General features: G+C 37.5%; 1 protein-coding gene across 1 annotated transcript in view; it reads left to right on the top strand.

Moving 5' to 3' along the window:
- Positions 1-18701, top strand: part of TBC1D12 (TBC1 domain family member 12) — a 48284-nt gene that overhangs the window by 26915 nt on the left and 2668 nt on the right. The window contains 9 exon segments of the mRNA XM_075717647.1: positions 224-280; positions 6710-6825; positions 9586-9668; positions 11371-11488; positions 11835-11941; positions 12617-12697; positions 15510-15604; positions 16347-16418; positions 18425-18553. Coding sequence (XP_075573762.1) covers positions 224-280; positions 6710-6825; positions 9586-9668; positions 11371-11488; positions 11835-11941; positions 12617-12697; positions 15510-15604; positions 16347-16418; positions 18425-18553 — 858 coding nt within the window.

Below are 18701 nucleotides of genomic sequence, written 5' to 3'. Positions count from 1 at the left end.
AGTCCAATAGATGTCTATACACACCTTGCACAAGTGGGAAGTCTTTGTATGTGTTTTTGTATATTTTGAGGGCTGGAGAAGGAGGAGAACAGCCACATCTATGTTTCTTCAAACATAGAATATAAATACATGTGAATTTAAATTTTGGCTTGCATGTTGCTATATTGTAATGGTCTTTTCCTTCATTTATTCACTAAGGCTTTGCTTCTGTTTTTCTCATTAGGATGACAGTTCTGGCAGTCTTGCGTCAATATCTGCTCTCAGTCTATTAAACACAGGGGTATGAAATTTAATATATATTCTTTCTAGTTGTATTCAATGCCATGCATGGGACTATGTAGCGCTCATTAAAATAGAATAAACATCACATTTTCACAGTAGCATGAATATTTTATGGCACTAACCATCAACTCATTAGATACCATTAGTAAAACAAACAAACAAATAAATGTCACACATGAATCTCACTAACAACTTAAAGTGATAGAGTATTATTGTTTATTACTGTTTATATTGCATGTTCTTGAATACCAGGAAATGGGTAATGCTAGAGCTTGACAGTAATTTACTTTCTATGTTTCCTGTGCCTCCTTGCTTAAGTTGTTAAAAGGCTTAATTTGTAATATTCTTCAGCATCTTGTATGAGCTTTGAAAATTGATATCTGACAATCTTTTTTTTTTTTTCCCCTGTCACTAAGTCATACAAGCTATTAACAGTGGCGCTTCAGAATTCCAGATGCTTTAAGTCACTACTTCCAATATGAAATTGGAAACCTGGAAAAGTGTAGCTTTTGAAACTTCTGTTATATGCTGTTATGTCTTCTGTTCACTGTGACTGGTATCCTTCTGAAATTGGTCTAATACACATGCCTGTTACTTTGAAAATTTTTTATGTAATCCCACACCCTGTGTTAAACAGGAATAGTACAAATTAGCTTTTTAGTTCTGTGGATCTGTTACTCTGGCTTTGTGAAGCAGAGCCGTAATGTAACTGCTAGTTGATATGTGATGCCTGTGGTTCATATTAGCTGGTCCAGCCACTCTCAGCTCTTCTTTAGTGGGCCCAGAAGCCCGTGGCTTGCTTCATGCTTTTTTTTGTAAACAAGAAAAGATGACACTTGATGCAACTTGTTAAATATCCAATTGAGGAAAAAATAAAGTAAATGAACAATTGAAGATGGATGCCATTACTTTGGAAGGTTGACCTAGAAACTCTCTAGTGTCTGTTTGGTTGTTCTCTTGTACTATGCGAAGATTAGTATTTTCCCCTCCAATATAGGTTCTTCCTAAATTGCCTGCAAGTTAGGAAAGAATCTATTCTGTCTGTCCTGATATTATCTGGTGTTCTTAGTTCTGGGAAAATGTCTAGTTTATGACTCAGAATTTTTCAGTGACATCTACTCTTGCTATAAGCACTTCTTTGTTTTTAATCACCTTGTAACCAGGTCTAGCTCAATGATTTTAACATTTAACCTGGGGGGGACACCCATGACAACATAGGAGAGAATCCTTACGCATTAGCAGAAATTCTTCTTGCATAAATTTTCTATTAGTTTATTAAAGTGATGTAGATGGGTGCCCTCCTAAGCGATTCTATTAATGCTTCCATTCTTGGATGATTAGCTCTGCTTGAAATGATGGGAAATAATCTTTCTGATGATATTTCTAGTTAGCTGTACAACATTGTGAAAATAATTCTATAGATGTTTTTAGAGGCCTATCTGCTCCACAGTCCCATGTGTGTGTAGAGGGGAGATGGGTTTAAAACCACTTGCAGAATATATGGCAATCCCCATTGTTTCCTCAACAGAAGTCATGACTGGAAATGAGCGATAAAAGCCTTGGATTACAAGGCTTGTGAAAGTCCTCACAGGCCTGAAAGTACCAATTATATTTTTATCGCTCATTTCCAGGAGTTCAGCTTTTGTTGTTGGATCCTAGATGGATCAAAACTTACCCCAGCAAGATGCATGTTAAATTTTGTGGTCAATATTTATTCCTTTAAAGCTCTGTATTTTCGGCACTGTAGATGCAAGTTTGTCTTCTAAAATGGAATCATTATGTGCACGCTTAGTTAAATACTTTATCCCCACGAGCATACCCTACTTAAGGTTAACTAATGGTTTTGGAATGCTGTGATGCAGCTGGTTTTCCTTTCTGTAAATTAGTTTGCTTAGATGCTGGAAGAAGCAGCTATGGGCAATTATGCATATGTTACACAGTGCAATCCAGTACTGTTTAGAGATATCTGAAATAGCTCTGAATGGTCTAGCTGTCCTATATGGTTCTTCTGAGGAAGGATGAAAGAAACTTCAGTTTTGTCTGTTTTCCATGTAGATATCAAAAAGGTGCAGGCAATAAAGACCTGTGCAGGTTTATTATTTTTCTCTTGTTTAAAACACCAGGGTTTTTTTGTTGGTTGTGTGGGTGGGGTTTGGGGTTGTTTTTTTTGTAAAGAAGTTACAATTTGGGATATCTTTATCTTCTTAAGCACAAAGGCAGTTTATAAGTAAAAGACTTTTTTCCCAGCCCCATTTACATGTTACCAGTCTGTAGGTTAATAGGCTTATCTATATTTCTGTAGGAATAAATACCAGAAATACAAGTCCCTCTACATATCAAAGTGCTCTTAAACATATCATTGCAGTGTTTTTCAGGAAAAACATGATTTTAGCCCGTTAACAGGTTTATTATTGGCAGTAGATGAGAGGATGCAGTTCCAGCCTTAATAAGGAGATAACTATTCTTACTTTCTATTAAAGCTGAGATTTGTTTTTCTTTCTCTATTTTGGGATTGTGAAATGTTCTGTATCTCTTAATAAATACCAGATATGCTGCAGTAAAGATTTTTTTTTAATAACATTCCCTAAACTACTGAAACCATACATGTGACACTTCCAGAATTATTTTTTTGCATAAACAGGTCTTACACTAGTCTTGAATCTTAGTTGTCAACTGTTCTGTCCTCTGGCATATGCCCTGCTTGTTAAACATTTGACAAGACATTTGACTTTAAATTGTATTTTTACCTTGTTATGGAAGAGTATTAGCTCACATCTTTTGAAGTCAAATTCTATGTCAGCTCAAGCTTTTTATCACATACCAAGAATTTTAGATTCTTCATCAAATGCATGGTTAAGGCTATTGGATTGTTTACATCTAGTTATACAAAATATTGCAGAAAAAATGGATATTTTAGTTGCACAAACTAGTAAGTTTGATGCATGTCTGATGGCTCTGGGATCTAATCTTCAGATAAGTTTCCTAGAGCACAGGGTTCTTGAGGAAAAAGCATCTTCCACTGGGAAGTTCTGGTACTTTGGAATATATTTCATCTTGGGGAATGTGCAGCCATGACAGTTTGAGCTTGAAGCTATTTTGGTCTCTGCTTTGACTCTCTCTAGTAATGCTTCAGCTTTCCCTCTCTGTGCATGCATTCTTTTATTGGAAAAACCAAATGTTTGTAAAGCGTACTTACTTCCACACAGTTGGGTGATGAGTTCTGCCTTTTGTAGATATCCCTGTTGAAGATCTTTTTCCTGTTTGTTTTTTGGGTTTTTTTTCTCCCTCCTGTCTCTGTTGCTTTGGAAATAGTGTATCAGTTCTTAGCATGTACCATAGCCAGAAGCACTAGCACCAGTCAAATGTGTTGCTTGTAATAAAAGGGTGAGAGTGGCTTCATTTCTAATGTCCATCTCGCAATGCTTTTTTTTTAATTTAACTTGCATACAAATTAGATGTGTAGGAATGTTGAAAAGGCTGGTACTGTTTGAGCTTCCTCATTTCTGACCACTAAATTAACTTGATTTTGTGGCTTCTGTTACAAAGTACTGGAAAGCATGAAAGTAAATAGAAACTTCTACCAAGAATATGAGGGATGGCATTGCTACTGTACTGCAGCCTGGATGCTGACCACAGGGTGCATTCCTAACTTAAGAATATGCTGGGGTAGCCTGAGATATGAAGCATGGCAGGAGTGCCTGTAGTGTCTCTGGTTTTAGGTGGAATGAAATAATTTTAGGCTTAAGAATATGTATCTTAATTCATACAGTGAACGTTGGTTTTCTGACTTTTCTTGTGCTTTTGTGAATTACAACAGAACTCTACCAATCCTGTATGTCCAGATGTTCAAGATACTTGTTTGAATGTGCCAAATGGTGTTGAATGCGTGTTATTTTCAATCAAAAGTTGTCTTGGGAATTACCCTTGAGAGGAGATGTTCCAGGAAATTTTGGCCAAAGACTTAGAAATATTTAGAGCTGATTTGTATTTAAGAACAGTTGGCTAGTAACTTTTAAGTCATTGTATTTAAAAATCATTATGTTTTTAGCGTGAATGTAGGTATAAACGATGATAGCAAACAGTTGCTTGCTCTTTTTCTTTACAAGGTGCATATTTGGGCTTCTCGTGAAGACAGGAAAGCAAACAGAGTTTGTACTCTAGTTGAAATAGTAGGCTGGTTGCTATAGATTTGCGCTTGTCTTTCAAGGGTGCTAACAAAATGAGTTACTTGGTATGCTGCCATGGGGCAGAGTATGATACAGTGGTTAAAGGTGGATAGCTAGAAGGATAGCTGAAGACTTGAAGCGGGGGGTGAAAACCACTTCAAAAGATACTGAGATTGTGGAGTGCAATCACCTTTTCTCATCAGTTAAACTATTGTTCTGACTCCCACAAACTAGAAACAGAAAAGGGCAAGAAGTCCAGATAACTCCCCAGGATCTGAAAAGTATATTGGCATATATGCATACACGACTGTGAACACGCCTGATCTCCTCTGATCTCTGAAGCTAACAAGTTGGGCCTGGTTAGTACTTTGATGGGAAACCTCTTGGGAATGGCAGGTGCTGTAGCCTCTTCCTCCTAGCAAGAGTGGAGTCTCCATCCTCGGTGATACTAAAAATCTGGCTGAACAAGGCCCAGCAAAACCTGCTATAGTTGACCTTGCTTTGACCAGGGAGGCTGGACTATAGATGATCTCCAGAGGTCCCTTCCAACCTCAGTGATTCTGTGACAGTGTCCTCTTGAGATGAGATTAACGTAACTTCACTGAGGTTATACTTGAGATGAGATTAACGTAACTTCACTGAGGTTATACTTTTCAGGTCATTTAATGTATTATGCCTGGTGTGGAAGAACAGAAATTTTGTAGAGATCACTAAAATGGATAGGGTAAAGAGGCTGTTGAGCAGCAAGCTTTAAGCCACCTTAGCACTGGGCAAACACTTTGTCTTCTCTGGAAATCTGAGGCTGCGTTGTCAAGTTTGTAAGAGGTCTTTTACCATTTAACTTTATGGTCTTCAACTGTGTACTGAACTTTTAAGCTATGTAATAGATTTAAAATTGTCAGCTGTGTTTCTGTAATGCTGTCAATGAACACTGAATGTGTAAAGCCCTCTCTTTCTCCCTGGGAGAACTAATGTGTACAAGAAGCCGTGTATTAGATGTAAGATCCATTTGGGAGCAGTTTCTAGAGAAGATTGTTATGTTTGATTAGGAAGATACATGACCTAATTTGTAATTGATCAATTTTTTATTTTTGGTAACTTAAACATAAGATATTTGGTTAATCTAAGACTGAATTTACTTACACAATTATTAAAGTAACAGATGTACAAGAACAAACTCTCTTTAGATAAAAAAAAGCTTGTACAAGTTACACCTCACTTGGCTGTGCTTCAGAATAAAGCTGTGTGATCTGTGAAAGTACATTACTAAAGTACCTTGAATTTGTTCTCTTAACAAGATGACTTTTCAGCTCTTAGTATTCTACATTTGAATTCTAGCATGTGGAAGACTTGCAGAAAAACTAGTATTTAGCCTTCATGCCTAAGGAGAGTGTGAACCCACAAGCTAACTTGGTTTGGGAAAAAGTTGAAAGTGTTCTCACAGATAACCTTTTAAGATTTGCTGGATCATAAGAATGGGTTTCCCAGTAACTTGGCAGTAAATTTTTATTTACAGAGGCTAAAAAAGAGGGAACGTGAGATTTGAGGTTTTCATCTGGCTCTGTCTAGCCTTTTTTCCTAAAGACTGTCTCATATTTCTGTTTTGTTGAGTTGCTCTGTGGAAAAAGGAATGGGATTCTTTCTTCCCCAATCTTCTGTGTATTAAAGGCTCTTAAATATTTCCTTCTAAGTAGATTGCATGTTTTAACCTTTAGGAAAGAAATGACGTGAAACAGACTTGTAATGATAAATATTATTATATTATTACCCAGTGTAGTATAGGTAGTTCTGGATAATGTGGGTTTGATGGTCTTGCTAACAGCTTCAGAAACTTGAGGGTGCCGGATCTTAATGGTGGCTAGAATCAAAAGGAAAGAAATAGGAAGACACATGTTCTTGGTTAGTGTTTTTTGTTGGTTTTTTTGTCAGCTTCACAGATTACTTAAATATACTTGCGTGCTAATTATTTTGGGGAGATTGTGCAGATCTCCTAACTGTAACTGATCCTTGCATGCTCAGTAGTAATATTGAACTAGAATCGATCAAAGATTAAGTTGATACAAGAAACTGCTTTCTCATTCATCTTTACCTAGCAGTCCCGGAAAGCTGCACTGTCTTGCTATAAACAACTTGTAATGTTAGCTCCTTGCTGTTGTAAATTACTTAATATTATATATTATGACATTATTTAATAAGTGTTAGTTAATATCAGAAGTGAGGCTGAAAGTTGAAATTTAATTTTGATTAATAATGTTGTTTAGGAATATGAAGCACGGACAGGAAGAATGTATAAACCTCCACCCCCATCAGCAAGACGTAAAAATATTGAATTTGAACCACTGTCAACTACTGCTTTGATTCTGGAGGATCGTCCAGCGTAAGTATGATTCTGCTGTGGAACTGATGATGACTGAATTTCTTCAATATGCTACTGATGAGCTAAACTTCACCAGTCTTACACAAAAGTATCAATGGCTTATTCCATCCCAGATAATAGCCTAACAAATACCTCCAGAAGAACCTTTAAGTATATTATAGTCTATATGAGGAATTTCTTCTCGCTGTAATGGGGCTACCAGTATGTTATCTACTGCATATCACAGCTGCCTGTGGCAGTGTTGTGGGCATCCTTAATCAGGAAAATTCATGAAGACTTTTATGTATTTATTTCCTGCTATCTCAGTGTGTGCTCCCTTCTCCTTCCCCCGTTCTGGAAACTTAATTTCCTAGACCAGTTGGGAAGTCTTAACAGTGACAGTTGTTACTTCAGCAAACCTGGATTTGGCTTACCAGAATAGTCTTTTAAAAAAGGAGAGGAAAGGGGGGGGGGGGGGGGGGAGTATTAGGTAGGTAACAGCAGGAGTGGGAAGAATTGTTTTGAAACACAAGAAATACCTTCTTGTCACAAATGCTGAATGCTCATTTTGTATCTGGCAACCACAGTTAAATGCTTTGTTGGTACCAAGATGGTAGTGTTCACTGATACCTGTTCCTTGCCCTTGTTCCAGTTATGTTTTCATGGCTCCTTAAAACTACAGCCGAAGGCAAGGAAACAGCAGGTGAAGATGCAACAAAAACTGCATTAGGTACAAATCAGAATAGTAATGAAAAATGGGTAATAAATTGGTCAATGTTTTCAGCTATACAGTCTTCAGCAATTTGAAGGAAAGAGGAGGACCTGCTGACTAGGAACACATGCTGTGAGGAAAGGAAATGGAGCAAAGCTTTCAGATTGCACCTTGCAAAAGCTTACGATGGCACTGTTAAATGTTTGCTCTAATCAGTTCCAATTAGGAAATGGAAAACAGAACTTGTAGTGTTTCCTTTGATATTCTCTCTAGTGGTATATAAGCTCATTCAATGCAAAGACAGAAATATCCTGAATGGAGGTATGGATTGCTGACTATTTTTTTGTAAATGCATTATTTCTTTCACTGTATGGTGGGAGAGTAAGATATGCAGTAACTGGTTTGCTGATGCTTTTATGTACTTTCAAAATACCACAATTCACAAACTAATGTAAGTATGTTTTTACAAATGACACTTCCACTTGTTTCAAATTAGAGTGCCATCCCAAGTGTGTAATGTGTTGCCACAATCTCATCCTTGAATATATATTCTGCTCTCGCTTTCATTAGAAATATTAAGAAAGTGATCTTTTCTGCTTGTATGAGAGGAGATCAGGAATAGTGTGGCCAGCAGGAGCAGGGAGGTGATTGTCCCCCTGTACTCGGCACTGGTGAGGCCGCACCTGGAATACTGTGTCCAGTTTTGGGCCCCTCACTACGAGAAAGGCATTGAGGTGCTGGAGCGTGTTCAGAGAAGGGCAACAAAGCTGGTGAAGGGTCTGGAGCACAGGTCTTATGAGGAGCGGCTGAGGGAACTGGGGTTGTTTAGCCTGGAGAAGAGGAGGCTGAGGGGAGACCTTATCGCTCTCTACAACTGCCTGACAGGAGGGTGTAGTGAGGTGGGTGTTGGGCTCTTCTCCCATGTAGTTAGCGATAGGACAAGAAGTTTCTCAAGCTGTGCCAGGGGAGGTTTAGATTGGATATCAGGAAAAATTTCTTCACGGAAAGGGTAGTCAAGCATTGGAACAGTCTGCCCAGAGAGGTGGTGGAGTAACCATCCCTGGAAGAGTTCAAAAAATGGTAGATGTGGCACCTTGTGACATGGTTTAGTGGGCATGGGGGTTTTGGGTTGATGATTGGAGTGATGATCTTAGACGTCCTTCCAATCTTAATGATTCCTGGTTTTTACTTTCCATTATAAATGATCCAGCCGCCAAGCCAGGAGGTATGGGGTTGCCACTCTACCCTTAATTGGTTTCGTGGTGGACTTGGTAATGTTAGGTTAATGGTTGGACTGGGTGATCTTAAAGGTCTTTTCCAACCTAAACGATTCTGTGATTTTCTGAGATGGAAAACTTTTTTTCCATATTAAAATGACAAAACTGTCTTCTGTTTATTCTGAACCACAGTAGACTAGGGATTCGGTAAGAGACTGAGACCAAACATTGTGTTCTGATTTGTTTCAAAATGAGTCTGCTTGGTCAAAAGGAAGTGTGCGTTTGGCAATTAGGAGGTCACTATGCAGCCAAAAACCAAACATGTTTTAAGCTGGTGAACTTGTAGCCCTGCAGCAAGCTTCCTTAGCTTTAGGTCTGACATAAATGGGGGTCTATCCTGTCTTCCTTTGGTAAACCTGTCTTCTTCTGTGGGAGTTTTAAAGGGCTAACTATAATGAATAAAAATCTTTACCTTTTATTGAAAATACTTCATCATAGATTTCATTTGAAGAAATGGAGTATCGATATGCACGTATATTTAATGATAAAAATATGCATGTGCAGAAATGCATTCAAATAAATATTAGTGTTTCCCTTTTGTCACTTCATGCAGGCTTCATTTGAGCATCATTCCAGATGTTCAACAAATCTAATAACCCTGCTTTGGGGGAAACTATAGGAGAACTAATAACAGAAGCATAAACATCTGGTAGTTCTCTACTGCTGGCACTGAAACACCGGTAGTGTGAGAACCCCAAAGCTCACCTTAGAGAGAAGCCAAATTAAAACCTGTTTTGAAATGGTTCAGAATGTCATCTGCATGTACTGAATTCAGGAACAACTTCTTTTCAGAAATCTTCCTGCCAAATCAGTGGAGGAGGCTTTACGTCACCGACAAGAATATGATGAGATGGTGGCAGAGGCAAAAAAACGAGGTATGTTAACTGCCAATAATCACTATAATTCTTTTTAACTATGCAGCAGAAATAAAGTAATTTCTGGCCTGTAGGCTAGTAGGTACAGTAAAGAACAGCCTTGTTTAATATCTTGTCTAGGTTATTCTCTGGTACATATGTGCACACAGTTTTAAACAGACTCAATTATTAAATTGTTTTCTTATTCGCCACAGTGAATGTAACTAGGTTCAGGAGTCAGTTTAACCTTTTCTTTAATTTTTAAGTAGGAACTTGATTTGTGTGTTGTGTGCGGTTTTTGGTGTGTGTTTGGTTTTTTGGTTTTTGTGTATTTGGTTTTTTTTTAAAAAAAAACTACTTGTGTAATGTGATCAGCTAGAAACTTTCTGGGTATTCGGACTGTTTTTTTCAAACTGTGTTGCTGCAGTTGCCACTGAGAGCCAAAAAGTATAATAAAGCTGACTGCTTAAAGATCTGTTTTTTCAGGAATTTGAGATAAATTCCAGTGTGAAAACAGATGAAAACTTTGGGGTTTTTCCAACCAGTTGTACCTGTGTGAACTTGCCTACTCCCACTAGATCTGTTTTTTAAATTAAACATATCTGTAGCATCTGGTACTGTGTCAATCTATGAATAGTTGTTGAAATGACTTCTGTAGTCTCGTGCCTAGTATTCAGGCAATAATCTATTTTAAGAATCTGTGCTGCATGTTTTACTTGAGCTGTTGTTAGAGATTCAAGCTTCTGAACTGATTGAGCCTCTATGGATCTGTGGCAGCTTACTCTGAAAGATGTAATAAGAAATCCAAGGCATTTGACAACTCGTTTCACTCTTCTCTTGTGGTCTGTGTCTCGTAAGGTGATGTCATGAACTGCGGTCCATGTTCTCTAACTGGATCTTTGGAGGGTCAGCCATGTGTAGTCTTCTAGTATGTGTGCCATGGTATTCACTAAATTAACTATTGCTACGCACACAAAGCTTCAGTAAAAACAAAACTTAATGAAGCTGGTCAGCCGTATCAGTTTGCCAGGGATGGTATGTTTACTCTGTTGATGTGTCTAATGCATGCATAATTAGAACATGTCTTGCAATTTCACAGTGGTTCTTAGTGATGTCAAGATAGCACTGCTCTGTCCTTCTTTTAGCCTTTTTAATAAGAGGGACCTATCTTTTTTTAACAGAAGGCAGAATACTCTTGTTCAGCATTGTGGCGTTGCCTCAGATCTTTAGGTTCTCTTTCCAGAAAAGAAAATACATAATCCTTCCAGGTGGAAGTTTCAGTAAAACTGGAATAATTTTAAAATGGATGTAGAAGTGCACTTTTGAATAATAATTTTAACTACAATTACTGCTGATTAGTCAAAGTAGTAAGTAAGGTTTAGGTAGAACATGGTGTGAAATTCATTACAGGAAAAACAGCGCTGATGACGTACTTGCTTTTTAGTCATTCTGTGTACTGCAGAAAAGAGAGCTATGAGTTTTCTAGCCAGATTTTTGCTTGTCTACATCACTGTGTATTTGAATAACTTAAAGACAGCTTAAATTAAAAAATTTCCTCAGAAATACACCTACAATCAACATAAATAGTATCAGCTAGCTTATGCACAACTGTAATTTACCCTTGATCTCTTTCAGACATCTAAATAATTAGATAATAGCTGAATTATTTACCTAATAATTTATGTACACTAATACAGAATTATTAACATGTTATGCCTCACAGAAATTAAAGAAGCACATAAAAGGAAAAAAATAATGAGAGAGCGTTTCAAGCAAGAAGAGAATATTGCTAGCGCTATGGTGATTTGGGTCAATGAAATACTACCTAACTGGGAAGGCATGTAAGTAAAGTTCTGTTGTGTAAATGAGGCAAGGTTGGCTTGTTTCGCCTCTGGAAACAGAGGAACCACATCCTTATTTTCCTTTTCCTTTCTGTTTTGTCAAGTAGTCAGTTTTTGTTGCCATGATATAGTAAGAGGTCATTGCAGAACAACATGAAATGTGCTTTCTGGGAGCTTAAGGTTTTGGGTTCTTTTAAGGGGGCTTTAGCATAAGCAGAGATCCCTGAATATTGTTTTGGGAATCAAGTATGTTATTTTGCTTGTAAGTTGCCCAGTGACTTTAGAAACAAGGTGTTCAATATGTGACTTTTTTGTTTTTCTTTTTTCCCCTGCTTCCCTATCCTAGGCGTGCTACCCGAAGAGTTCGAGAGCTGTGGTGGCAGGGATTACCCCCAAGTGTACGTGGGAAGGTTTGGAGTCTAGCTGTGGGAAACGAATTAAATATCACTCCTGGTATGCCTTAACAGATCACGTTTTAATGCAAAACTAAGTTGGTTATTTTCAAAGAAAAATTTAAACTTTTGTTTAAAAAAAAAAATCAGGGTATACTTGCTTTTTGAAGAACTGTATTTCACAACCTTAGGAACAGGTGTTTTTTACAATTAAACATCATAGCCTGGCAAATTAATGGGAACAAGGTTTAAAAAACTGGTTACGAAAACATTTTAGTCTTACAAGAGTTAAGGTTGTGCTCTTCCCCCCCCCCCCCCCCGCCCCAAAACAATATTTTTATGTTTAAAATTGAGAATTTGTAGCTTTGCTTTCTTAAGGGGGTGGAAAGGGGAATTGCTTTATTTCATAACTAATGATTTTGATGAACTGGAAGTGTTCTAGCCCATTCACAAAAATAAAAATCTGAATTATTTAAGACACGATTTCCCTCTTGTAACTTGCATGTTCACCACAGAAGAAAGCATAATACAGTGCACACTATAAAACTGTGTATAGTGGTACTCGAGTGGTTAGTGGTAAACATCTAATAGATTCTTCCCCTGCCCCCAGTGGTTAAGATGAAATCAAGCCACAAAACTAAAGCCAAGAATACTTAGTGTGCTTTTGCTTTGGATGGGTGCTTTTCTTACTTATCTCTTCCTTTTTTGTTGTTGGTTTGGTTTTGTTTTCTTCCAGAACTTTATGAAATCTTCTTGTCGAGAGCTAAGGAACGATGGAAAAGCTTCAGTGAGACAAGTTCTGAGAATGACGTAGAAGGTGAGATCTCGTGAATGTTAGATAGCCTCCTATTCACTTTTACCAATCCAGAAAGTCTCACAAGTTCAGCTGAAATTGCAGCATTAGGAATACTTGTTAAAAGTGCTCCGAGTCATTCCCTACTTAAATGTTTGCTTTTTTATTACAAGTCAGTGAGGGGCTTAACAGTATTACTGTATCAATAAAAGATGCATTAAAATAATTGCATGTGCTAGTTGCATTTCAGATGAATGGGTTTTCCTCTGAATTCCTGAAATACCAGGACTAACTCTCATGAAAATTTTAGATGAAATACAAAAAGAAGAAATGGGAAACTAAATTAGAGCATGGGCTGTTGCCTAGCTCTGCTTAGATGGTTCTTATGTTGGTATCCCACACTTTGGGGGAAAAAAAATTATTTCCTATTTTTTGATTGTGGGACTGAAAGGTAAAGAATATATAACATTACACATTTTGGATCCCACTTGGGTTTCCTTGGTTGCCCAGATGGCCTTTCCTCCCTAATCTATTAAGTGGGAATGTTAGCACGCTTGTATGTGTATGTATAATGGATTTTTATTACTGGCATGTTGCTGTCCCCTGTAGCTATTCTCCCTGTTAAAAATAGCATCAGTGGTGTTTTTAATGGTGGGTGTATCCCTGAAATCATCAAGTCCTTGTGCTGTTGACAGTTACTTTTTAAAAATGCTGTCTTGTGTGATACTGTCAGTACCAGCTGCTATGAAATAACTATTTTTTTTGAGTTGGTCTCTCTTTTGGGGAAGAAAATGCCATTGTAATGCAAGAAGTACTTTTTTGTTTGCACTTGCCATAGCCCATCCTGACTAATTGGCTACTTTGTAAATTATTCTGGTCTCCTTTAGGCTACTTCTGTAACTCATCTGAAACTTGTATAAAGAAATTGTGTGTTTACATGACTGTAAATATGCTTATCCTTGGAAAACATGTTTGCAATGGCCCTTGGTTTGTGGGGCGGTGGTTTGTTCTTTTGTTGTGGGGGTTTGGGCTGAGTGTGGGGTAAGGCTTAGGTAGCATTTTGGAAAAGCAGTAGTTCTGGATGGGAGCGAAAGGTGGGAAGGGTCCAATTTGATTGTGTCAGATGTTCTGGGAAATGTAGTAAGTAAGTAAATAAGGGAAAACTTAAGAGTAATAGGATTTTCATCTCTGGTTGAAAAGCAAGCCAGCCCACTGTGGTTATTACTAATCTTTGGTAGCGAAGCCTGGAGGATCAATTATTTTAGCCTCATTTAACATATGTGAACAGGAAAAACCTTCAGACCTACTCAAATATCTTTATCTGCCAAAATGAAGTGTTAAAGGTGAAGCACGAAGAGTGTCTTTTTGTGTTTTGAAGACATTCAGCAAAAGATGTGTTATCTGTCAGATCTGTTGAAAAGACCCCCAGTGACTCCTTTTTTGGAGTTGGAACTGAATTTCTTGTATAGATCCAGAGTTTCTTATGCTCTATACCATAAATTATAATCTTCCTTGGGAATACTCTATATGAATAGTGTCCCAAATTAACCAATATAATACCTGTTCCTTTTGAAGGAGAAAGGAGGGATGAAGCAGCAGTTCCTGAACTTTTTATTTTAGATTGTGTGTGTTCTTTCTCCGTAGTAATCACTGCCTTTCTCCCAAATTTCCCTAACACAGCCTGCAGCAGTCCCACTCACTCCTGAATGCAGCTATCTTAGTTTCAGGACTGGAAGAAAATGCTGCTTCCCAGGCTCCAGCAGAGCAGGTTCTGTTTAGCCTATTCATCAAATTCTGCAATCTTCCATTTCCCAGATGCCTCTTGACTTGTTTAAGCCCTCTGAAAGAGCCTTTTCCCCAGGTGCCACGTGTACTTTTCTCCTCGCCATCACTAGTATTTGCATCATGTCCCTATGGAGAAGGCAGGGCAGAGATAACTGAAGGGCCAGCTGAATTTCTTCTGGAGGTTCTTGAGTGAATGCTGCTTCTTTCCTGCCATTTGAGGAATGCCGCTCCTAAGGATGCAAAAAAAGCTGAGTCAAATGAGAGCTCAGAAGTAATATAACTTCTGCGCATCGTTAAGTGTGTGGTCAGTTCTGGAAACTTCAGTGAAGTCTCTCTGTATATTTTAGTTACCTTCAGTAAAAGTGGGACATGAGAAAAGCATAACTTCGGAAATAATATGCTTGACTTTGCAGGTGAAGAAGTGCTAGCTTCTTGTGATAATCATAGAATGCTTTGGGTTGGAAATAATGATGCAATTCATCTTTTTCTTCTAGAGTACAGAGTATATTTCAATGCTGCTGGTTGAAATGAGCCACCAAATGAGCTGATTAGGAATAAAAATTTGCAAAGTGAGATCTCACTGGATCACGTTTAGGTAAAGAGCAGTGCTCTCACTCTGTGCTCTTGCACAGACTCAGTAACTGTCATCACAGCAGAAGATAAAACAGGGTTTTGAGGACTGGACTGGGCAAAGTTTGAATTCTAGTGAATGCAGAGCCCATCTGGGCCTGGCTTAGAGTGTTGTACAGAAGTAAAAGATAGCCTGTTGGTTTTATGTCTGAATGATGTAAAGGTGTACGACTTGAAAAAGAATGAGTAGACAGGTAGTAATTACTGATCGTTTCCCTCACTTTTTGGAGTTGATGGCATATACCAGGTATCAGTGGACAGTTTCAGCTCTTGGAGTATAGTACTGTAGAAGTGCACTCCAAGAATTAGAACTAGGTAACGTTTTCCCTTAGATCCTAAGTTTTATATGCCTATGGCATTTTTCTGCAGACTTCAGAATAATCTATCTATCAGTTTTAATAAGTGTTGGTTTTGCTTGCAGATGCAGGTGCATCTGTTGCTGATCGTGAGGCCAGTCTGGAGCTAATTAAGTTGGATATATCACGCACATTTCCATCCCTGTATATTTTCCAGAAGGTGAGATTTCTGTAACTTTAGTTATGACAACTTTAAACCTCTGAACAGTTAAACAAGAAAAGAAACCTAGCTGGCTAAATATGGAATAGTTTTTAGAAGTTGTTTGTATAAAACAATAAAAGTAAAATTAGTTGTTTTCTACGTACAACAGCAAATAGTAATTTTTTTTTTTTTTCTAATGAGAATAAAGTAGGGACACTTAACAATGGGCTATAAGACTTTTTCTCCTGGAAAAATTGCATGTGGTTCCTATTAATGTTTATGAAATTACATGCAAAAATGAGAATATTCTCACTGCTTCTACAGAAATCTTCATGCGTTTTAATACACATTTTCAGGCTTTATGATTTTCATATAGATATAATATAGGCATACACACGTGTATAAAATAGCATGCACTATTGTAATACAGTAACTTGTGTTACTAAGAATTAAAACATCCACTGTCTCTGAAAAGGAAAAAACAACCCTGGCTGTGTACCAGATATGCTTATTTTCCATTATGTACTGATTTCCACTGAATTATTTCATAGCGATATTGGTCTGTTACTTTAACATCTCAAAAGCATACATGGTAATGCTTAGAGTAAAAACTGCTGTTATTCTAGATGTGAGCAAAGCAGCAATTCACTCGCTTCACTTGCATCTTAAAATACTGGCTTGTTACCTTCCTATATGTATAAAGTGATTTTGAAAAAAACTTTTTTTTTCTTTTCCCCTTCCTCCCTCCCCCTTGTATTAGGGTGGTCCTTATCATGATCTCCTGCATAGTGTTTTAGGAGCATATACATGCTACAGACCAGATGTGGGATATGTAAGTATTTGCTGTAAAATGTTTATAATGTGGCAAATAAGCTTAAGTTGTCATGTATTAGTGTATTTAATAAGTAGGTTAACTAAACTTAATGCTACTAGCACTTAAAAAGAATAATTCAACTTTGGCACTTACTCATTTCATAGCAGTTAGAATGATGGTAACTCTTAGAGGTAATTAAATAGCTGAAAATGTACTGAATGTCAAGGATGACTATGCTATCTGGCTTGCATGGAAAATTTTAAATGGATGTGTTCACAAGGCATTATAGTTCTGACAGACCCACAGTATCTACAGAAAAGAACAAAACGCTAGCAGACTTCCAGTGAGCATTTAGCCTGTTCTGTACTAGTCTTGCTCCCACTGCTGCCATTTCCATAGTGATACTGTCTGCTTCACTACCGCATATCCAAGAAATCTAGAAACTCCTTATTGGTGTCTTGATGTCAAAGATTAATCGCTTCATCTGAGTTCAGTGAAGATAAGATCGCTTGCAGCAAACATGACTGGTTAAAAAAAAAACAAACAAACCAACAAAACCACAAAAACCAAAAACCGAAAACCTAAAAAAACCAAACCAAAACAACCAACCAATAAAAAAACCCAAAGCCCATAAAAAGCTGCCAAAAAAACCCGCAAACAAACCAACTAAACCTAACATCTCTCTGAATGGTGTCAGCTTACAGAAGCAGTTAAATAACAGATGCTTTTTTCCTTCTTTTTCTTTCTCTGTTCCTGGTGGTAGCTAGGAACACCTTTCACAAGCTCTAATCTCTTCTGGGCTAAAAAGAACTTGAAGAGTTTTAAGTCTGATCCATGCAACAAAGCATTATTTAGCACAAGGTGTGTTTTCCTTTCTAAATCAGACATGCTTGGGACTCTGCATCAATATCTAGTTGGCTTTTCATGTTCAAGTGTTTAGTCCTGAATTTTGTCATCTGTGACCTCATTTTTTGGAGACCCTCCCATACTCTTTAAGTGAGATTACAAACTCTGCAGGTTCTGAGACTGCTTGTTCCCAGGGTGGAGTTTTAGAAGACAAATAAGTAATTTTTCATGGAGAGATCTTCTCTTTTTCATCAGGAACACAGCTGGCCTGGATATTGCTGATCATAGATTTTTTTTTTTTTTTTAATGTTAATATGGCAGTAAACTTAATGTAATTTATTTCCACACCCATCTGTCCCACAAAAATGGAAAGCTGTGGGACTGGCTTTGATGCATATCAGTACTTTTTCCCCTAGTTGGTTAAAATACTGAGTGCATTTTTTTTAAAATGAGGAGCAGGCAGCATAAATGCCTAGAAACAGCAGAATAATAATCATTGCAGTTGAAATTGGTAAAATTATTTTTTATAATATAATGAGTTCAGTATTTTTTATAATAATGAGTATTCAGATCAGTTAACAACTACAAGAATAATGCTCATTACTTTTATTGCAGGCTAAAGTTTCTGAGAGAGTAATCATGGAAAAATGTAAACTTGTATTGTACCTAGCCACTTAAAAGTAATTTTATGTATGTGAACAAATACTGTTTGGCAAGTGGAAAGACATGTATTAACTTTTCTGAAATGGAATTTTGTCTCAATTCCAACAGATCTGTCTGGGTCTAAACTGTCCCATATGTGAGGTTTTTCTCCATGTCTGCTTTTCCCATAGCTTAACAATGAACTTAAGGCCAAATTTGGTCTCTTATGAGCTCTGCGTCCAGCCTGTGTGGTTTTAACTTTCTTGCATTCCAAGTCCCAAGGACTTGTGATCATGAGACCTCCTTGAACTTGCATCAAGCACCTAAAAGCAGCATCTGAAGAAACACTCTATGTCTTGGTGAAATCAAATTGACTGCATGCATAAAAATTATTTATCCGTATTGTTTCTGTTCAGCTGGAAATGTTATGCAATGGTATTTCATATATTGCAGACTGTAAATATTTGCATTTCCAAAGATATGAGATGTACTGAACCTACTCACCTATATTTGCCTGATGCTTTTCCCACTTGAAGGTACAAGGGATGTCCTTCATTGCTGCTGTGCTCATTCTCAATCTGGAAGAGGCAGATGCTTTCATTGCCTTTGCTAACCTTCTAAACAAGCCATGCCAGCTGGCCTTTTTCCGTGTGGATCACAGCATGGTATGCACAGAGTTTTCTGGGTTTGAACCGTAACATTCTTTCTGACTTGAAGCATAGTTGATTTATTGATGACTTTTTTTTTTTGTCCTATTGAATAATGGAGAACTTTAACCTGTGGTTACAAAACTGAGAATACCAGATACTAATT

This window comes from Pelecanus crispus, chromosome 10 (genome assembly GCF_030463565.1).
Source record: "Pelecanus crispus isolate bPelCri1 chromosome 10, bPelCri1.pri, whole genome shotgun sequence".
Lineage (NCBI taxonomy): Eukaryota > Metazoa > Chordata > Aves > Pelecaniformes > Pelecanidae > Pelecanus > Pelecanus crispus.
This window is presented reverse-complemented; position numbering and strand designations above follow the sequence as displayed.